At 36.9% G+C, this 22796-nt stretch overlaps 3 protein-coding genes and 1 long non-coding RNA gene across 5 annotated transcripts; 1 reads left to right on the top strand and 3 right to left on the bottom strand.

Moving 5' to 3' along the window:
• Positions 1-348: 348 nt before the first annotated feature.
• Positions 349-2127, top strand: LOC142550962 (myb family transcription factor APL-like). Of its 2 annotated transcripts, none has more exons than XM_075660015.1 (4): positions 349-833; positions 933-1009; positions 1087-1126; positions 1245-2127. In XM_075660015.1, the coding sequence occupies exons 1-4, from the start codon at positions 617-619 to the stop codon at positions 1394-1396; spliced, it is 486 nt and encodes a 161-aa protein (XP_075516130.1). In that variant the 5' UTR covers positions 349-616; the 3' UTR covers positions 1397-2127. The 2 variants fall into 2 exon arrangements, with proteins under 2 accessions (XP_075516130.1, XP_075516129.1); XM_075660014.1 differs by having other exon boundaries at positions 1069-1126.
• Positions 2128-4190: 2063 nt separating this feature from the next.
• Positions 4191-5353, bottom strand: LOC142550961 (uncharacterized). Its single transcript, XR_012821452.1, has 2 exons — positions 4364-5353; positions 4191-4257 (listed from the first exon to the last, which is right to left on the bottom strand). It is a non-coding gene; the product is annotated as an uncharacterized LOC142550961 (long non-coding RNA).
• An 8609-nt stretch (positions 5354-13962) lies between these two features.
• On the bottom strand, positions 13963-16832 carry LOC142551767 (pyruvate decarboxylase 1-like). The gene is made up of 6 exons (XM_075661157.1): positions 16244-16832; positions 15859-16022; positions 15001-15651; positions 14773-14890; positions 14372-14560; positions 13963-14295 (listed from the first exon to the last, which is right to left on the bottom strand). The coding sequence occupies exons 1-6, from the start codon at positions 16769-16771 to the stop codon at positions 14125-14127; spliced, it is 1821 nt and encodes a 606-aa protein (XP_075517272.1). The 5' UTR covers positions 16772-16832; the 3' UTR covers positions 13963-14124.
• Positions 16833-18932: 2100 nt separating this feature from the next.
• LOC142551766 (mitochondrial succinate-fumarate transporter 1-like) lies at positions 18933-21508 on the bottom strand. Its single transcript, XM_075661156.1, has 2 exons — positions 20916-21508; positions 18933-19954 (listed from the first exon to the last, which is right to left on the bottom strand). Exons 1-2 carry the CDS (start codon positions 21309-21311, stop codon positions 19418-19420), a joined length of 933 nt encoding a protein of 310 aa, XP_075517271.1. The 5' UTR covers positions 21312-21508; the 3' UTR covers positions 18933-19417.
• Between the last annotated feature and the right edge of the window lie 1288 nt (positions 21509-22796).

Below are 22796 nucleotides of genomic sequence, written 5' to 3'. Positions count from 1 at the left end.
ATCATTCCAATTTCCAGCCACTTTTCGCCTTATTTGAAGATTGAACTAGTCCACAAATTTCCGTATGTTGAAATCTAGGAAAACCGCAACTTGGTATGCATTCAAATAATAAATCCCATTAAATTACATACCCACCAAGTTTGTAGAAAATTTGTTTTCTTTTCATTTTTTATAAAATACATGTAAGACAGGAAATATATATATTAATTATGATGATAAATGAACATTTTTGTTATAAAAAAAAACACATGCATGTTAATTTTTATCACAAAAAAACTTTTTAAAATCTTTAATGGCATAACATTGAAAAGTTTGTACGTATATACTTGTAGTGTAGTATAGCTAGCATGCATATGAACGTTGACTAATAAGATGCCTAAAGATTTCCTTTTGATGTATTCTAATTGTTTAAGTGAGGGGGAAAGAGAGAAAGAGAAAGGTCTTTCATCTTCCTCTCACGGTCTAGCTAGATAGCTAGGGTTTTCTTGTTCACTATCTTCGACGAAGGGTAGTGGATCCGATATCTTTGGTTTGCCCCAAGTGAGACCCTAGCAGCTTTAACACTGTGATCACTTGGTATAGCTAGTTTGGTTGCACAAGAAGAGATAGAGAGTAAATGGAAGGAAGCTGTGAAACAGAATGTATGCACGATGAAAACGATAGCGAGAGGAAAATTAATGGAGGTAGCTCCAGCAATAATAGTTGTGTCGAGGAAAGCTCAAAGAAGCCATCCGTAAGGCCTTATGTTCGATCTAAGACCCCTAGGCTGCGGTGGACGCCTGATCTTCATCTGCGATTTCTTCAAGCGGTGGAAAGATTAGGAGGCCAAGAGAGTAAGTTTCCAACTTTGTGATCGTATGCTTTCATTATTTGGTTAATTATCACTGCTTTTTGGATTAATTCCACATTTCCTGTTGTGGTTTTGGTTGCAGGAGCAACGCCAAAATTAGTGCTTCAGTTGATGAACATGAAGGGACTAAACATTGCTCATGTTAAGAGCCATTTACAAGTAAGAACATAAAGTTATTTGATATCGGTGGAATAAAATTTTTCTTCCTTGAGAGTTAGTTATCTATATATTTACAGATGCACAGAAGCAAGAAGTTTGAGGAGCTCAATTACCAAGGTATATAGATATACATATATATCCCACTTGATACTAGCTAGTATCTATATTGTGCAAGAGGGATCCAATTATAATTGGAATATCATATGCGCGCAACTAAATTTATCCATTTTTACAGGGATGGCGAATGAGGGCGGGCTTTTAGTGGAAGGTGTAGATCGGAATATATACAATCTAAGCCGGCTACCTCTTCTTCCAAACTTCAACCAAAGGCAAGCTATAGATATAGATCATATATCATCAAGCTCGTTCTTGTCTTCACTTAATTAAGTTTCGTCTAGTATGCTATTTCAAATATTTTCCCAGATCATGTGGAGATGTTTTTTGGAATGGCGAAGCTAGGTGGATCGACAGAACAGGATTTTATGAAAGGATGTTGAGCAGCCACTATTATAGATCAGCAAATCTTGATCTTTACGCCAAATTACTCGCCTCTTACAATGAAAGATCCGATCCGAGATCCAACAAAATGAAATGTGAATTTGGATCTCCGCACAAGCAAGAAACCTGTCTGAACCAATCTAACCCTGTTGGGCTTAAGTCCATTCAGCTTACACAGCATAATCAGCAAAGGATTTCATCAGATAATGATCATGAGAAAAGTACCCCTTCAAGTATAGGCCAAAACATGAGCATCAAAAGGGATATGACATTAAAGAGAAAGGCCACAGACTGCGAACTCGGTTTAAATCTAACGCTCGGGCTAATATCAAGAAACCATGAGCAGCTAATCAGGGAGCGAGAAGAGGAAAGCAACTTGTCGCTGTCGTTGTACCCTACTCCATCATCTTTAAAGTTTAGGAAGCTGAATGAAAATTTAAGTAGTGAAAGTAGAAGTGGGGTAAGTACTCTGGATCTGACTCTATGAATTTGACAATTCTAAGTGAGATGTTGAGGTACTTGCTCCAGTGATATGCAAGTTCCCGATACTATCTTGTATGTGGCTTAAAATAATGTTATAGATATTATGCACGAGACCACCTGGCCTGAAGTTTGCTGCAGCTTCACACGCGCACACACACACGCGCGCGCGCGCACGCGCGCGCTCAGAATTGGTGTTTGAATGAAACTTTAGCATGGAAATAGTCGAATGGCATATGGTTTCAATCGTAATTTATGTACACTCAAAACTCATTCGGCGATGTTTGAAACTGAACAAGTATCAATATAATTTAGCTAGGGGGACAAAAACTTGAATTTTTCAGGGAAAAAAGTTTGATGAGTTCTTCGAAAACACTGTGGTTACTTCAGAAAACTAAAAATGAAAGGATATATTGATTTTGAAAATGCTTGTTATGCCCCAAAAATCCTTGCTCCACCTTCAAGACTTGTTCTTCAAACCCTAGCCTTGAAGTGTTGAAGGTGATACTTTTCCTTCCAGGTCTCTCAATTATGTAAAAATCACGTCATGATCACATGAGAGCTGAGACTCGACCTTGGTTAGTACTTAAACCATGCTTGAGATTTCGGCTCCAAAGTGTTACTTTATTATGTTGGGTCAACTCGGACAATACTAGACTTTTTCTATATTTTTTTTCCCAGAGTCGTTTTCTAGCTCTCGTTTATATATGTACGTGGCATATGAATTATTGACTTGACTTGGTTTTTTTGTTCGTTTTTTAGCTTCTAATTAATCAACCAATCAATTTAAAGAACAATTAATACAACTGAATTTTGGTGCAACTCGGTCTAAATATAGCCATATGGGAGCAAGCACAACTTCTAAATATATATATAGTACGAAAAGATTATACAATTTGTGTTTATCACCGTACAGTTACAGTTCAGAAATATGAATTATTAAAATTCTAACGTCATTTGTTGTGTAAAGATGATGTTCTATTTACTGACTTAATACAACTACTATCTAATCATGGGGAATACTAAATTAATTAACTTCATATAAATTCAACTTTTTTAAATAGCATAACATTTCTTAAATTTTGGAAATTTGATTGCATTAAAATCAATAAAACAACAAAACAAATTAAGGTATATAGTTTTTTTTATGACACGCAAACATACGGCCGCAACCTTTCGTTGTGCACTAAATAAACTCCGAACTAACGAGCTCAATAACCTGCAAACTACACTAACTAAATAAACCGCACTTAGCAAGTCATGTGCAATAAGCATGCCGAATAAGATGTTGGTAGGGAGAATTGAACTTCTGATAATTGATTAAGTGACCACATACTCCATATACTCCGAACAATCTTTTTCAAAATAGATAGTTTGTTCGTACCAATTGAGTATTCTTCGAAGATATGACATTAGCATGTGTTTGCAGATGTGTATATTACTAAATATAGTAAGCAATAAAAATGAAATGTGCTAAAAATAAATGCCTAATAAATTATGCGATGTCTCCAGTGTCCAGGCCTACGTTATTATGAAACTTGAAACAGTGAACAATATGATAAGATCAAAATAAGTATATTCCTAACGGTGAGAAAATTTCCAAAAAACTTTCACTTAGTCAGCCAAGACTCATGCTCTTAAAAGAACCGAAAAGGGTGGCTGTGGATGCAACTTTATCCGCCTAAACAAATGGAAAAAGTGAATTTGAGTAGCTTCCACACCTTACTTTACAAATAAAGCAAGCAAACACGTGTCTGTAAAACTCCCAGTTCCATCGTACTTTGATCATACAATGGCATCCCAAAATTTGGAGCCCCTTCAATTCACGGACGTTGAGGACCAGATTGATGGTAAGAGTCCTCTTCTTGGAGCATTATTCTTGTTTTTCTTCACTTTCCTCTTTGTTTACAATCTTTATGTACGTGCCCGGCGCTACCATTTCGGCAACCCCGTATCCGCTAACTCAAATGCACATCCGGCTCATCCAAGGGCCGCCATGGTAGGGGTTGATTCTGCCACCATAAGTGGCTTGCCCATGTTTGCATATGGATCAAGCAATAACTCTAGCCCAGAAGCAAAGTGTGCCATCTGTTTGAGCATATTTTCAGAGGGAGACAAGGTTAAAGTTCTGCCTTTTTGCCACCATGGATTCCACTCGGTTTGCGTGGACAAGTGGCTCAGGACTCGCTCGAGTTGCCCACTATGCAGAGCGTTCATTCATCGGATGGACCCAACGAATCAAGATCGTGAACAGTAGATATCCTTGATTTCTAAAAATCATTAGTAGTAGGGGGAAGAACGGGTGCTGACAGAGTTAGTTTGTTCTGGTATTTTCCGACCAAAGAATACAAAAGGCCAAAAAAAAAATCAGCATACTCTGCTAATGGCTTTTGAGTGAGCCTTGCAGTTGATGTTTCTTTCTTATTTATGCCACTAAGAAGGCCAACGAACACAAATAAAATTGAAAACTTTATTACAACACGTACAGGTAGTCAGGTACAAAAAAATAAAATGCAAATTTTAACAAGGAAAAATTTAGAAAAGAAAAAAAATGACATGAGCTCCGAGATTTTGATCACCACTCAATTTTACAGTCCCTGGAAACCAACAAATTATACTTATTAAGTTTGTTATAGAACTCTTAAAATCTTTTGTAGCATCGAGACACGTTATACTCAAAAGGGAACAGCTTGACAGTATCGCAGAATCTTGATAGTAATTTTGACCTGGTGATAGAAAATCATACAGGGGGTGAACAAATCTCGCTTGGGTGTCACCTTTCTCGACCATCATTGCCTTCAGATTAGAGAACTCCTCAGACAAAACACCATTAAAGTTGTTAGAAGCAAGGTTAATTATTCAGAGTTCGTCCTAGGTGCGGTTCCGAGGCAGCTACTATTACCATAAAATCCATTGAAATGTAAATTAATTATGCTCAATCTAGGCAGTCTCTTTAACCAGCAGGGGAAGCTGCCAGTTAAGTAGTTGTTGCCAAGATTTAAGACTTATAGACTTGTGCAGTTCATCAAAGATTTAGGGACCTGGCCATGTAGAATTTTCCAACCAAGAAGGAATTATTCCGTTCAATCTGTTGTTAGACAAATCAAGAACTTGAAGGCGACTGGCATTGCACAGTGAAGAAGGAATTGTGCAGATATTTTGTTATTAGCAACCGAGAAGGAAATGGAATATGAAAGAGAATGACCAATGTCAACTGGGATAAAAAGAAGAAAAATTGTTGCTCGACAAGTCCACGATGTAAGCTGGTGGAGTTGGAACCGGTATTTGTCCACCAAGCATGTTCGAACGCAGATCAAGGAAATCCAGCCCGTGAATAGTATAGGGTTCTTGGATACTCATGAATCGATTATGAGAAAGATTAAGAAAACGAAGAAATCCAACATCATTAACGACGAATGATTCTTCAGAGATGGGACTATCTGTAACTTGAAAGATGCCAGTCTCCGAGTTCCTAACCTGGGGAACAACGAAGACATGGAAGCTTTTTCACCTACATGCACTGACATATTGTTGTCAGAAAGTTCAAGACTCGGATTCTTAAGTTTTCGAAAATCAATTAGATCAATCGACCCATTGAATTTGTCAAAACACCATCCAAATTAATGTCTCAATATAATCTACCCAATCGATATAGATTTGAACATTGCGGAATGAACGAATCATGAATCAATACTTCACACTAAAACTCGTGTTCTTTTCAAATTAGCTTGACTAACTATTTCTTAATATTTCAAAGTATCAAATTTGAATTCGAATATATCTGAATATTATTTGCGCCAAATTCGATTTCTTTTTCCACTGACCCTAATTTTCTATTAGCTTGGTGAGCTAAATTTTACTTGAAAAAAATTTAATGACAACTAATCTGATGAATCAAAACTTAATTATCTTAATATATTCCTATTGATCTTGCAAATAGTAATACAAATTTTAACATATTATTATCTTAAATTTGATATATAAATATTCTCTAATTTTTTTATTAAGTATTTAATTAGTAGCTTGAAAAGTTAATTTATTATTTATAATGTTTTCATAACATAGGGCGTTAGTTTTAAATTTAACAAAAAACATAATTATTTATTCAATTTATATTTAAGATATTATTTCGTAATTCAGATCAATTAATTTGAAGATCGAACAGTAATTTATCAACGCTCGCAAAACAAAACATATAATTTCCAAACCTTTATTTTTGAATCTGATAAAAAAAAAAATTGAAAATTTTCAATTCAATAGTATAAAAGAATACAAACTTGCGACGCCACCTCTTTTTTTTTTTTTTTTTTTTCTAATTAGCATATAAATGGCATAAAATTCAATTCAAATAAACTTATATATATACCAACATCACCGCATAAAATCAATTAATTGTATTAAAGTTATATATTTGAAAAAACAATTATTTATTTTTTCATTATTTAAAAAAAAAAACTGTTCAAAACCTAACCGAATTAGCCGAAAAAATCTATTTTTCTGGACAAAAAACATTAAAATTTCAAAGTAATAAAACTGAATTTTTGAATTTATTCGTATTCCCACGAATTTGTTAGAAACGAAGTCTAGGGATTAAAGGGCAATGGGTAAGTAATATTACAAATTTGTCGACAAATATAAAATGCATTTAATATATTTCCTGTTGTGATTAATTTTGCTGAATAAAACGGGTTGGCAAAGTTGAAATAGTTGACTAACATTTCAGAAGACGGAAGATGTGTTTTACGCGTATAAAACACGTCTTCACACAGACAAGAGGCTATATAAATAGAACTCCCTCCTTCATTCTGAAATCATCTCTTCTTCGAGTTTTCTTTCATCTTATAAGCATTTGAGTGCTTAGTTCTATAATATTTGTGATGTGTTTTGTTCTCCTGTATTAAGAGAGTGTGTGTTCTTTTTGAAAACACAGTGAGTGAGTTATACATCACAAAATATTATAGTGGAGTTCTTTTCATCTTGCCCGTGGTTTTTACCCTAATAAATTTTAGGGGTTTTCCACGTAAATCTCGGTGTCCAGTTTATTCTTTATTTTCGGGTTTTATTATCTCAAATTCCGCACGTGGAACCAACAAGTAGTATCAGAGCCTTGGTTTAAAATTTTTTAAAATTCTGAGTATGCTCTGTGGTTGCAGCCTAGACTGATCTTCCACATCAGAAAAGATTTTTTGAGATTTTTTATTTAAGGCGTGATTATTTTGTCCGGTCTACTAAAATTGTTGTAGACATAATGGCGGGAAGATACGAGATAGCAAAGTTCAATGGAAGCAATTTTATGCTGTGAAAAATAAAGATACAAGTAGTTTTAAGAAAGGAGAATAGCTTGGCGGCTATTGGAGATAGACCGGTGGAGATTACGGACGATGGAAAGTGGAACGAGATGAATGATAATGCTATTGCTAATTTACACTTAGCTATAGCTGACGAAATTTTGTCAAGTATCTCTGAGATAAAAACAGCCAAAGTTATCTGGGATACTCTGACAAAGATGTACGAGGTCAAGTCACTACACAACATGATTTTCCTAAAGAGAAGGCTTTATACTCTTCGGATGGCGGAATCCTCATCAATGACCGACCATATCAAGACACTAAATACTCTATTTGCCCAACTCACTTCTATGGGGCATAAAATAGGGGAAAATGAACGTGCAGAGCTTCTACTTCAAAGTCTACCAGATTCATATGATCAACTTATCATCAACATAACCAACAATATTCTTATGGGCTTTCTAAGATTCGACGATGTCTTAACTGCGGTTCTCGGAGAAGAAAGTCGGCGCAAGAATAAGGAAGATAGGTTGAAAACATCGAAGCAAGCAGAGACTTTACCGATGATAAGAGGAAGATTTATGGACCGTGATTCCAGTGGGAGCCAAAGGAGAGGTAGATCAAAGTCAAGAAGTAAGAAAAAAAATATTTACTACTTTAAATGTGGTGGTAAAGGGCACTTCAAGAAAGAATGTACGAGTATCGATAAAAGTTCTCAAGAAAATGTGGCTAGTACTTCAGGCAGTGGTGAAATATTATTCAGCGAAGCGGAAACAGTTGCAGAAGACAGACACAAATTTTGTGACACATAGATTATGGATTCAGGTGCGACGTGGCACATGACGTCTCGGAGAGAATGGTTTGATCATTATGAACCAGTCTCAGGAGGATCTGTATTCATGGGAAATGATCATGCCTTGGAAATCGCTGGGGTCGGTACTATCAAAATTAAAATGTTTAATGACACTATTCGCACCATACAGTAGGTACGACATGTGAAAGGACTGACGAATAATCTTTTGTCCTTGGGGCAATTGGATGACATCGGGTGCAAAACTCGTATCGAGAACGGGATCATGAAAATTGTGAAGCGCGCTTGTGGTTATGAAGGCGGAAAAATTCGCTGCAAATCTGTGTGTACTTTTGGGAGAAACACACAAAGAGGCAGAACTAGTTGTTGCATCAATTGATTCAGGAGAAGAATTAACGGTGTTATGGCATAGAAAGCTCGGGCATATGTCAAAACGAGGTTTGAAAATTCTCTCAGAACGGAAGCTGATGCCGGGACTTACAAAAGTGTCACTACCCTTTTGTGAGCACTTTGTTACCAGTAAAGAACACAGATTAAAGTTTGACACTTCTACTGCCAGGAGTAAAAGCATATTGGAGCTGATTACAAAAGTGTCACTACCCTAGGAGGAGCGAGATACTTTGTCTCGTTCATTGATAATTTCTCTATGAGATGTTGGGTGTATCCAATCAAGAAAAAATCAGATGTTTTCCAAGTCTTCAAAGATTTCAAAGCGCGGGTTAAACTTGATTCTGAAAAGAAAATCAAGTGTCTGAGGACTGACAATGGAGGAGAGTATACTAGTGACGATTTTGATGCATTTTGTCAACCTGAAGGCATCAAAAGACAATTCACGACGGCTTACACAGCTCAACAGAATGGAGTGACGAAGCGGATGAACAGAACCTTGTTGGACAGAACAAGAGCTATGTTGAGGACTGCAGGTCTAGAAAAGTCATTTTGGGCAGAAGCAGTCAAGAACGCTTGTTATATTATCAATCGTTCTCCTTCAGTGGCGATTGATCTGAAGACTCCGATGGAGATGTGGACTGAGAAGCCGACAGATTATTCTCATTTGCATACATTTAGAAGTCTTGTGTACGTTCTGTACAATGAGCAAGAAAGATCGAAGTTGGATTCAAAATCCAGAAAATATATCTTCTTGGGCTATGCTGATGGAGTAAAGGGGTTTCGTTTGTAGGATCCTACTGTTCACAAACTTGTCATCAGCAGAGATGTTATCTTCGAGGAAGATAAAGTAAAGGGAGACAAAGGCACACCGAATTCAGAAACTACTATTTTTCAGGTGGAAAATAAGACGGACGAAGGTCAAGTTTCTTGTGAAGCAGTACCAGAGCACGAAGAACAAGAACATGTTGAGTCTGAGGTTTCCAATGTGAGGCATTCAACTCGAGACAGAAGACCACCAGGTTGGCTTTCAGATTATGTCACTGAAAGCAATATTGCATATTGTCTATTATCAGAGGATGGTGAGCCATCGAGTTTCCACGAGACTACTCAAAGCTCGGATGTATCATTGTGGATGATAGCAATGCAAGAAGAATTGGAGGCATTGGACAAGAATAAAACTCGGGATCTTGTTACACTACCACAAGGGAGGAAAGCCATTGGTAACAGATGGGTCTATAAGATCAAGCGTGATGGCAATAACCAAGTGTAGCGGTATCGTGCTAGATTGGTGGTAAAATGGTATGCTCAGAAAGAAGACATTGACTTCAATGAGATATTTTCTCCTGTAGTTCGGCTTACAACAGTCAAAGTAGTGTTGGCATTGTGTGCGGTGTTTGACCTACATCTAGAACAGCTAGATGTGAAAACAACATTTCTTCATGGAGATCTTGAAGAAGAAATCTATATGCTCCAGCCAGAAGGTTTTGCGGAAAAAAGGAAAAGAGAACTTGGTTTGCAGGTTGAACAAATCTCTGTGCGGTCTCAAACAGGCACCGAGGTGTTGGTACAAGAGATTTGATTCCTATATCATGAGCCTTGGATACAACAGACTGAGTGCAGACCCTTGTACATATTTCAAGAGGTCTGGTGATGATTATATTGTTTTGCTGTTGTATGTGGACGACATGTTGGTAGCAGGCCCCAACAAAGATTAGGTCCAAGGATTGAAGGCACAGTTGGCTAAGGAATTTGATATGAAGGACTTGGGACTAGCAAACAAGATTCTAGGGATGCAAGTTCACCGAGATAGAAGTAACAGAAAGATTTGGCTTTCACAGAGAAATTATTTGAAGAAAGTCTTACAACGCTTCAACATGCAAGATAGTAAGCCAATCTCGACCCCTCTTCCTGTTAACTTCAAGTTATCCTCCGAGATGTGTCCTAGCAATGAAGCAGAGAGGATGGAGATGTCTCGAGTATCGTATGCATCAACAGTGGGAAGTTTGATGTTCGCTATGATCTGTACAAGACCGGACATTGCTCAAGCAGTGAGAGCAGTTAGTCGGTATATGGCGAATCCTGGACGAGAGCATTGGAGCACTGTTAAGAGGATCCTTAGATATATTAAGGGTACCTCGAATGCTGCATTATGTTATGAAGGATCGGATTTTACACTCAGGGGCTTTGTCGATTCAGATTATGCAGGTGATCCTGATAAGATGAAATCTACTACTGGTTATGTGTTTACGCTTGCAGGGGGAGCAGTAAGCTGGGTTTCAAAACTGCAGACAGTTGTGGCATTATGTACAACAGATGCAGAATACATGGCAGCTACTCAAGCTTGCAAGGAGGCAATTTGGATTAAAAGGTTATTGGAGGAGATCGGACACAAACAAAAGAATGTTTCTTTGTTTTGTGATAGTCAGAGTGCCTTGCATATCGCAAGGAATCCAGCTTTTCATTCCAAGACAAAACACATTGGAGTACAATTTCACTTTGTGCGGGAAGTAGTAGAAGAAGGAAGTGTGGATATGCAGAAGATCCATACAAAGGACAACATAGCTGATTTTCTAACCAAGTCAGTGAACACTGATAAGTTTGAGTGGTGTAGATCCTCAAGTGGCCTAGCAGAAACGTAAGCAGCAGGGAATGGCAAGATTGAAAGGATATGTGGATATGTGTTTGATTCTCAATCAAATCTCCAAGTGGGAGAAATGTCGGCAAATAGGAAATGCATTTAATGCATTTCCTGTTGTGATTAATTTTGCTGAATAAAACGGGTTGGCAAAGTTGAAATAGTTGACTAACATTTCAGAAGACGAAAGATGTGTTTTACGCGTATAAAACGCGTCTTCACACAGACAAGAGGCTATATAAATAGAACTCCCTCCTTCATTCTGAAATCATCCCTTCTTCGAGTTTTCTCTCATCTTATAAGCATTTGAGTGCTTAGTTCTATAATATTTGTGAGATGTTTTGTTCTCCTGTATTAAGAGAGTGTGTGTTCTCTTTGAAAACACAGTGAGTGAGTGGTACACCACAAAATATTATAGTGTAATTCTTTTCATCTTGCCCGTGGTTTTTATCCTAATAATTTTTAGGGTTTTTCACGTAAATCTCGGTGTCCATTTTATTCTTTATTTTCAGGTTTTATTATCTCAAATTCCGCACGTGGGACCAACACTTTTTTCCCTTCAACCAAATGCTCGATCCTTGCATGTTTTCTCCAAAAAAAATTTATGTTTAAACTCAAAATGTATACAAACAACATAATCAAATTCAATCCATTGTGAATGTTAATGAACGGGACAGTGATCGATGCTATGTAATATTATAACTAGGTAATGACCATCTTTACACAGCTGGTGAAGATGGATAAACAGAACCTCGACATCCACTCAAACCCCGAAATTCAATTGTAAAACTTCAATCAAATTCATTCATGGTAGCGGGGGGAGGGGGAGAAGGTACTTTTAAACAGCTAGAAGTTCAACGTGGAAATAAAATAATAATAATTTGACCGAAGTTTGAATAGTTTGATCTACAAAAAGTAACAGCTAAAGATTCATTATACATACAATTTTTTTTTTAAAAAAAAAAAAAAGTGGATCTATATATGTATGGGCAAATCTTGACCATCCATCCTATCATGGGGCAATGCTCACATGGATAGGATGAAATAAATCTTACAAAATGTAGTTCAGGAAAGTAAAACAATATTAAAAAAAGGAAAGCCCGGATCGCAGAGGCAGAACTAGAAAAGGGAGTTACTTGGATCTCTGCCTCATCTTTCGGCGCTTCCTCTTCAACCTCCTCATACGCTTCTTCTCCCACTGTTATAGATCAGAACGCAGTACAAACAAATCAGAGATTACAGAATGTAATTCTCACGATTTTTACTTCAGCGATGCAACTATGGCGATCGTAAGATAGCTTACCTTAGCTCTCCTGGTGAACAGAGAGTGTTGTGATACTCGGAACCGCCTCTTTTCAAAATACTTCGAGTGGCAAGCGAGAGCACGACTAGGGATGTAAATGAACCAAACCGTTTGCGAGCTATTCGAAGCTCGGCTCGATAAAAAGCTCGTTTGAGTTTGTTTGTTAATCATATCAAACCAAGTCCAAGCTCGATTTTGAGCTCGAAAATTTAATCAAACCAAGCTCAAGCCTAAGGATATTCGGCTCGTGAGCTCGCAAACATGTTTGATAATAGGCTTGCGAGCCCGAGCTCGAGCTCGGTTTTTTTAGGTGGCTCGTACTCGAGCTCGAGCTCAACTCGTTTAGGTGGCTCGCAAGTCGCAAACAAGATTTTGGAATGTTCAATAATATACTGATTTATGTTTTTTTAACTCTTATTTGTGTCGTTTTGGTTATTTATGAATGAAGTTACATTTTTATGTATGATTTAAAATTAGTTTATAGATATATTTAATTTTTAACAAGCTCAATTCAAAATCAAACTCGAGCTCAATTCTATGCTTATCGAGCTCGAAAGCGAGACGAGCTCAAGCCAGGTTTGTTAAAAATGCTAAACAAGCTATTAATGAATCAAGCTCGAGCTTGGCTTGATTAACATGCTAAACGAGCTTTTAACGAGCCGAGCTCGAGCTTTTCTCGAGCTCAGTAATTTCAATACAAACCAAGCTCGAGCCTGAAAATAGAAGCTCGAATCGAGCTCGAGCTCGAACTCGAGCCTCAAACAATCTTAAACAAACCAAGCTCAAGTCTGATACTGTTTGGTTTGGTTTGGTTTGGATCGTTTACATCCCTAAGCACGACAAAAATCCTAAGTTCAGGAAATTGAAATCAATTTTCATTAACATGAAACACTATACAATACGTAAATTGTAGATTAGAAATCTACGGTGTTACTTTTCTAAAACTGTAAAAAAAAATATTTAAATATATTTAATATTCGTAGATTTTTAATTCATTAGTTTAAATATAACCTTCTGATTTTCACACTCAGTCATTTCGTCCTTAAAAGTATGAAAATTGTTTTGTATACAACACACGTCTATTACTATATTATTATTATTAGTATTATTATTATTAAATTACCTAAACACGTTATATTGATTAGTTAATAGGAATTTAATTTATAGTTCATAATTATTTTCCTCTCCTCTTAATTAATCATTTCAAATTTTATCTTATATTTTATTTAATTGAGAACCAAGTAAAAAATTTAGTATCCGAATAATTTTTAGAATCATAAAATATATTGAGTAGGGCAACAAATCACTGAATCAGAATATGTTTTAACAATGTAAAAAGATAATATCAAACGTGGCAAGCTATGTATTAGTATTACCACCATTCATATGATTCTCTCACGCCTCACTTTTCAAAATAAAAATTATTATAAGAATCGTGAAGATGGGTTGCTTTCAGACAAATCTTCCACTGTCTGAGGATGCCTTCATTTAATTACCATTTCACTGAATGGTTCAAAATACTCGCCCAAGTCGAACGATGCAACATGATTAAAGCAAGTGGATCACGAAATTCAGTAAATGAGAATAACTTCCTTGTATGCACGTAGTTTTCTCTATTCACAACAATACCTTTCATAAAGAAATTTCGACGCTCAAAGTAGAGACTTAAGTAATAACAGAATCGTTACATTTTTCAGGTTCCCACGTAATCTACTGAGGATTAGGATGGCGACTATTCGCTGCAGAGACCCTGGAACCCCATTCCAGAAGTTCTTTGCTAGTATCATCCTTGTGAACGATAACTTCAACGAAGCACAAGCAGTCTTTCTTGTCATGAGTTGCGGTGTTAATTGCTTCAATAAGTTCTTCTTCACAATGTACCTATGTGCAACAAGAAAATAAATATTTTGACTGGAAAGAAATTGGATATGTGAGACGTAAAGCAAATTCCACTAACCTTAGCAGTCCAGCAGTTGCCTTCATTGTTATGCATCGCGTCTACCAAGGCAGTGTAGTTCCAGTTCTTGATCACATTATATGGCCCGTCATGGATCTCTACTTCGATTGTGTAACCGCCATTGTTTATAAGAAAGATAATTGTCTTTTGACCATACCGGATCATTGTCGACACGTCCTGAGCAGTCACCTGCCATTCATCAACAACAACTACAAGGGTTGGAAACAATCTAGTCATTTTAAAATTTTAATAGCGGCAACACTAGTGATTCAAGAAGTTTTCAGTGGGAATTCTACTTGGTGCGTTCATAAATTACCAAAATCACTCTACCCTGAACTCAATCATAAAATAGAAGAATACTTTTATCAGCTTTCACAACTCTAAATGGATAATAGGCACACCTGAAAGCTCCCATCCCCAATGCAAGCAAGCACTCGCTTTTCTGGTACAGCCTGGGCATAACCAAGAGTTGCACCAACTGACCAACCAATGGATCCATACTGCATCTGGAATTCATACCTGCGAGGAAAATTCCACTCAAACAATGCTGTATATCATGTGGTCAAAATCAATCACAAACCACACAAGAGTGCATTAAACTATGCCATCTCTGATTCACCAGAGCTCACCCGCATCCTGATGGCAATTTAAGTTTCAGGCAATTAAACCATGAGTCACCCGTCTCAGCGATGACAGCTGTCTCCCTCGACAACATGTTCTGAATATGTTGAAACAAAATGTTGACCCTCAAAGGCTCCTTCGGTTCACTTTTCGGAGGATGTCCCTCAGGAACATAAATCCTGTGGTAATTCTCGTGAGCCGTTGTATTGGGCTTGAGCCTTTTCGCAAGGGCAGTCAGGAAATCTTTCATCAGAACACATCCAAATGCAGGACCATTTCCAATGGTCACTCGATCAGGCTTCACGGTGATCGCTTTCTCTTTCTTAAGAAGCAGAGAGTAACCAACCGAACTGTAGTCATTGAATATTGGTCCAACAAACAGGTGTGCATCGGCAGATTCCACAATTTCGGCACAAAAAGCTGTGCTCACTGCACCCCAGTAGATGCCTATAAAATGGGGATGGTTCTCCGGGACTAGTCCTTTAGCCGAAGGCATCGCAGCAAGGGCATAGCCACAAGCATCGGCCAGTTCAACAAAAGCATTGCATGCCTTTGCAACTCGCAGATTTGGTCCACCCACCATCACTGGCTTCACGGCCTTATTTAAGAACTCTACGGCAGCCTCAACTGCAGCTTCCAGGCCTACTTGATTACTTGTTCTACATGCAGCAGAAATGAAAATATTACAAATTGAATGCAAAACACAAGAAAAGGCATATATCATCGAATTGGCACATCAAACTACAGAAAAATCAAACCATTCCATACTCTGGAGTCTCAAATTTATCTCGCTGTATTATATACACAAAAGAAGACAGAAAAGTATCCCAGGCATGAACAACCTAGAGGACGAAACTTAAGCTTACCTGGGGGAGATTGAAAACGGAACGGGCTCACGTTTGAACGTGGGGTGTGGAATCGCCGACAAATTACAGCTCACGCTGATATACACTGGCTTACTCTCCTTTAAAGCTGTCGATACTGCAGCGTCTATCAGCTCATGCGCATCGTCCAAATTATTCACCACAGCCTAAAAACAACCAACAGTCAGTCGAACAATTCTCTTTTAAGATGATATGTAATTCAGTATAACACAGGGTTCAACAATAACTAAATCATTTTTAAAAAAAACCCAACATGGTAAATTGATCAATTAGAGCTTGGCTAGCAAAAATGGTGACAGATTATGTGGCAGGACACGTAAAAAAATCGAGATATGAAGCTAAAAACACAAATATTAATAGATTATACCTGATAACAAGTAACAGTTTGGAAGCAACGGAGTTCCTGGGTAAAATCCGGGAGCCCGATAGTGTGATGTAGGATCCGGTTAGTACCGTAGTCATTAGAATTGGGACCACCAACAATACAAATAACCGGAAGATTCTCACTGTACGCGCCGGCGATCGCGTTGAGAACACTCAAGCCTCCTACTGTGAACGTCACAGCACAAGCACCTACTCCTCGAGCCCTGGCGTATCCATCGGCTGCGTAGCCAGCATTGAGCTCGTTGCAGCAGCCAACCAAATTGAGCTCCGGCTCAGCTAAAAGGTCGTCGAGCAACGTCAGATTAAAATCGCCGGCCACTGAGAACACGTCCTTCACGCCAACCTGGACGAGCCGGCGCGCTAAGTGGCGGCCGACAGTAGATTCGGAGGAGTCTAACGACTGCACAGCGGAGCTCTGGACGGTGGAAACGACACCATTTCTGGGTAGTGCCCCAACATCGGTACACGTGGGGGAAGTACACGAATCCGACGAGCCAATCTTAGTATCCATAGTCAATTGTTTTTGGAATTTGAAATAATGAGAGTAATTTAGATGTAATGTAATAATTAAGGAAGGCACTAGAACACAACACGACACACCCCAACTAACCAACGCCACATATACATGTTATATATAATTAAATTAGAGAGTCATGCAATAATTAATTTTTAATTATTGTTAAGCAAAATTATATTTGTACCATCGTTGTATACAATATTATAATAAGGTGAAGAGGTATCGAGTAATTAACTTATTTGTAATTTATCTACAATTATCATATTTTAAAAAAATTAAATTATTAAATTTTTTTATTTTAATATAAACGTTTGAATATTTAATTATCACTGTAAATCCTAAACATTGAAAAAAATATATTATGTATATTGTTTTCAATAACTAATATTTTAGACTCTCAGTGCCACATTCATAATTATGACCAGAAATGAAAAATGAAGACGTGAGTTTTGAGGTTAGCCGAGAAGACAAGTTCCTGTTTGCTTTTTCATGTCTCCGTCTCGTTGACACGTGGCATGTGGTTTGGTGTGATTAAGAAGCCGACATCTGTTTTTGTTTTAATCGTATAAATCCCTGGGCCGATGTTGGCTCCAGGTATTTAAAGGTTTTGGGGGATGTGCTTTTCCGTAAAAGCGTGTTCTTGGGTGGAGTGGGTTGGGTGAGAGAGCTGAAAGTGTTCGGTCTTTTGTAACAGCGTGTCCTGCGGTCCCAAGCCCGCTGAAACGCTCTCACTTGGGGACGCATTACAAATATTGAAACGGACCGTCGCACAGATTTTGTCTACTGTGATTTATTTGATTATTATGATTTGCATATCATTGCATTGTCTCAGTATTTATTTAGTATGCATCTAAGATAACAAATGGAGATTCTATCATCATTAAAAAAATTATAGATATCGAAAAAGTGTTATCTTATGTTAAATTAAACTTATTCTACAATTTAATATTTTGAAGTGTAAGCATATTTGCCCCATACGGGGCTTTACTTCTTGATTTGAAGGGGCAAAAACACAATGTTTTAATAGACATAAGTGTTAAATACTATTTGCTCCATTATCATGTACACCGCAATAAATATACATCAATAAAATGATAAGTAAAAAATTTTAAGGTAAAAAAATAATAAGTAATTCAACAAAATAATAATAAACGAAAATTGCATCATTAACAACGACCAAGATTCTATTTATGTCACTTTTCATGAAAAAATTTGTTTATTTATGATTTTTTTTTACACTGGAAATTGTCAAAGAATTTTTTATTTTGTCTAAGAGTAAGAAAACACTCAGAGCAACAATACTAATGACAACTTCAACCCCGTTATTTTAGTGCAGAGAATTGTTCTCTAATGAGGCTGAGCTATTTTGCCAAAGCAACATCAATTCTGGACATAGAAATGGTTGTCGATGAACATATCAGATTTCAAGAGTCTATCGCTCGATATAAAAAGATAAAAGACAAAGATATTCACTATGTACTATAAAATGATTTAATTTATCATTTATAGAAGGAATATAGTTCAAATGTTTGAAGTTGGATTCATACTGTGTTGTTTAAATAAACTTTATATATTCAATTTATTTATCAATTTTACCAATAAATTACTTGTATTCATTTACGAAGTTAAAATTTTGCAAAGTCGTAGCTGTAACAAGACGAATATATTAAAACGTTATATACTATTTTTAAAAAATAAAGAAAGAACAGATATATTACAAAAAATTAAATTCTTAAAAACTACGAATCAATTGTGAACTAGTAATAATAGTTTTTTTAAACGTAAAATGATAATGATGTGAATATCAAGAATACAGTAACAATATCCATCTTCCCACTTCGCTCATTTTATTATATTTTAAGTTTCTTTTAATATAATCGTGTGTAAAAAAAGATATTTTTTTTATTTTTTTTAAGAATGCAAAAGATGTTTTTAAAGCAACAGAAGAGCCGCTGAAAATACGTGAAACCATCACATATAATGCTAATCCCTCTATTTGTGCTACTCCTAGGGCGGTGAGAAGATAAGACATATATATGAATATCATTCTACTACTACAAATTTTTTGATAACATTATTCAAAATTTTGAATCCTGAACCGCGGAGTCCTTATTCGATCATTTTAATATCTCCTACTAAAAGAAAAAAAAAAACATTTCAAATAGGCTCGATGTTGATGCCATGAACAAATATCAAAACTCAGCATCTGCAGCTACAAATAGCAGATGCAAACAGTTGTCTAAAATTCATCAGCTACAACCGGTTCTCTGTCAACACCACCACGACAATAGACAAAAGAACCTTGAACAGTTTAATGACCTTGTAAAATCAACAAGGTAAGCAAAAGATCTAAAAATGTTCCACCAGTGCAAGATGCCATTCAGGTTTATCCCCACTTCTATCGTTTTAGAGAATTCTGAGGGGTTTAGCCCTAGATCAGCCAAGAATTCCTACTTCTACATGAATAACAGGTATTCAAAAAAAATCAGAAAAAGAGGAAATGCAAAAAGAAGAAGGTTGGAGCTACAAGAATTATGAGGGGTTCAGCCATAGATCAGCCAAGAATTCCTGCTTCTCCATGAATAACAGGTATTCAAAAAAATCAGAAAAAGAGGAAATGCAAAAAGAAGAAGGTTGGAGCTACAAGGTTGCATTGTTTGTGTATCTCTTCTCATAAATGCCAGTTATTTGATCAGCCACGGCCCACACAATTGCCTGACCAGGTGGGATTCTCATCAGCCGAGGCAATAATCCTCTCCACAGTGCACGCAGCCCTTCCTCTGCATGTATTGTTTTGATAGCATGAAACAACCCTTTATACTTTAACTCGCCTCCAGACCGATTCTGAGCCATAAGCCTTGTTTTCACCACATCAAAGGGACCTGTACACACCGGACCAGCAGTCCCTGCAAGAAATCCCGATATCATAGACTGCCAAGGCAGTAGCACCTTTCCGTCACCGTCATGCTTTCTCCAAAAAATCCCATCAAAGGCATTCTTGGCTGTAAACATTGCAGCTTGGTTTGTTCCATTACGCATGATAGTTGGGGTGGCTCCTGCCCACAGACCAAGAAAGCCCTCTTCACGAGTGATCATATGAGCACAATTAACAGGGCCCTTGTACTTGAGGAGCTCGGGACTCAAGCCTCTCTGCTGCTGCAGTCTTATTTTCACCACCTTCATTGATCAATTTCACCGCAGTAATTCAGCCCAATATCTAGTACCCACGTGTATCATGACAGAGTATTGCGATATTATACCAAGTGCAACCACTATTATAGATTCTTATTTCTCAAAAAGTCATACAAACCCTTTTTGAAGGACCACAGACGTCATGCTTAACAAGACAGACAAAACAAAAAAGGACAAGTCTGGAATTTGCAGAGAAGATCGATTCAAATGGAGGTTTTTTTTTTATAAAATAAGCATGATGTTTTCAGAAGCTGTGAAAGCATAGAAATTGATTGTTATTTGTTTATATAAATCCTTGAAAACATCTCAGCAATCTAAACCTCCCTTGTCTTTTGCTCTGTTAAACCATATTAACTCGGAAGAACTTGAAATCAATGCCATCAGCACGTTTTTTATGAAACAGAGACTACATTTTGCGGTCTGTATGCATTATCATGTTCAGAGCCGCACTAATGGAACTCATGTTCCTGCCATATGCATCAGTTAAGAATGTGCTTCTGTTGGATTAAATACATGAAATCAACACACAAAACACATACTCCTCTCAACTTTTGATCGTGATAGAGTAGATGAGAAGCAAACATGTCATCTTATCTTTTAACTACAAACTTGTAATCAAGAAACAATAGCAAGTTGTGGGATTATCTTAATCATTAAAAGTTGAATTACTATGCATAATCCAATTATTCACAGCCCCATTGTGACATTTTCCAGAAGGCAGAATCTCCCAAGCTGCAACTGATGTAACCGTAACACCGTTTGAAAGGTAGAATTTCATTCTTAGAATTTTTTTTAGAAACAGCTGATCTAAAATGACATATATTTCTGCACTTTAATTAATATCAGCAACCACAATTAGTGACCCCCAACCCCGAGGGAGAAGAGAGAGAGAGAGAGAGAGAGAGAGAATTATCAAACGAGTTAAAAGAAAATTCAACTAACAAACCTCGAAGGGGGTGACAATAACAAGAGCTTCAAGCACACCAGCACCGAATCCAGCTACCATTCGACCATTATGGCTCAGATTTCCCGTCTTAGAGTCCTTGAACGCAGACTGCAGGACCGCATTGGACCCCATCCGCAGTGCGTACTTTAGCGTTAAATGTGTGGCAAACGGCGTCAATCCCTTCCAGAGGGCCCGCAAGCCTTCGTTGCGCGTGATGGTGGTACCGCAGTGGATGATGCCTTTGTAAGAAGCGGAGCGGTCCAATTGGAGCCGGGTTTTGATGACGTCGATCGGTTGCAAGCAGGATGCCTCCACTATTCCCCCCAGGGAACCCGACACGGCTTTTATGTACGGCGGGATTGTAGTGGTGCTTTTCTGATCACTCCGATCAGCCATTGAAATTGGAGAATAGCGAGGGTTTTGGCTAAGATTGGATCCTCTTTAATTCTTCCGGAGAACCGGTGATTTTCGGAGGGGTTTTTGTCTTTTTGACAGAGGGTAGCTGTCGGATGGGGGGAACCAGTATTATTCCATCATTTGGAACACCCGGGAAGTGCTGTCGCACTCGTGAGTTTCTGTCCAATCACTGTTGATTGGGCTTTATAGTCCAGCCCACCCATTTCCCCTTGGTTCAGCCTATTGTCTGTTTTATTTGGAGGATCGGATAAGTTATTTTTCTTAATTAAACTGTTTTTCGTTGACGTGACGTATTTTTCTCGATCAAATACAGTATTTTTTTTATAATTACAATTTTGATTCATCGATAAAAAAATATTAAATTAAATTACGAAACACCGAATCTCATGAAAAACAATAGAAAACCTGGTCATAAAATATTTATTGTTGGTCTTACCTGCGGCATGTAATAAATATGAAAATAAAAAATAAATTAGTCACCGCGATTTAAGTGAAAAACCATCAAAAATTATTAGAGTAAAAATCACGGGCAAAATAAAAATAATTCTACTATAAAATTTATATGGTGTACAACTCACTCACTGCGTTTCCAAAGAGAACAAAACTTTCTTAATACAAGAGAACAAACACCTCATAAATATTATAGAACTAAACACAAAATTTATAAGATGAGAGAAAACTCGAAGAATGAATAACTTTAATAAAACGCGTTATCTTCAGAAGCAAATAACATATTCGAATTCTCCACTTTCCATTTAAAGAAGTCTGCCCCAACTTTAATAGATTGTATGTACTGTCATTCTTTGACTAAATGACTATGCCGACATTTTTTCTATTAGTATGCATGTATATATATATATACTAGCGACTGAGACACACGCGTTGTGTGTAACATAATATTAGATATTTGAAAATATTGTTTAATCAACTTATATAATGAATACTGGACATTTGTAATTTTATATGAATATTATAATTAGTGTGTTCGTTGACATTGTTGTGTATGACAAAAAATCTATTTTTCTATTAAAATTACTTTCAATAAAAAATGCAATAATATTATGATAGAAAAAAGAAAAGTTTTTTGGTGTTGAAGATGAGGGTAAAAAAAGAAGAAATTTTGATGTCCTTCTCAAACAATTTTTCTAAGCCTCTCAGCTATTATAATATAGAATATATATATCTCATACTCTAACACAAGTATGACAATGAGTCAAGTTCATTAATGGGAACTCTAACACAAGCATAACTAAGGATGACAATTTTCTCCGAACTTAACGAAAAATTCGATATTCTATGTGAGTAGAGGAGGGTATGAATGTTGTTTTCTATCTGATTAAATAGATTAATAATCGGGTACGAGGATGAAGATATGTCTTAAATAATCATATACATATCGGACCTGAATATCCGATTAAATTATCTATATATGTGTGTGTGATTTTTTGGTGATGTTATCTTCGA

This window comes from Primulina tabacum, chromosome 7 (assembly GCF_025594145.1).
Source record: "Primulina tabacum isolate GXHZ01 chromosome 7, ASM2559414v2, whole genome shotgun sequence".
NCBI classification, from domain to species: domain Eukaryota; kingdom Viridiplantae; phylum Streptophyta; class Magnoliopsida; order Lamiales; family Gesneriaceae; genus Primulina; species Primulina tabacum.
This window is presented reverse-complemented; position numbering and strand designations above follow the sequence as displayed.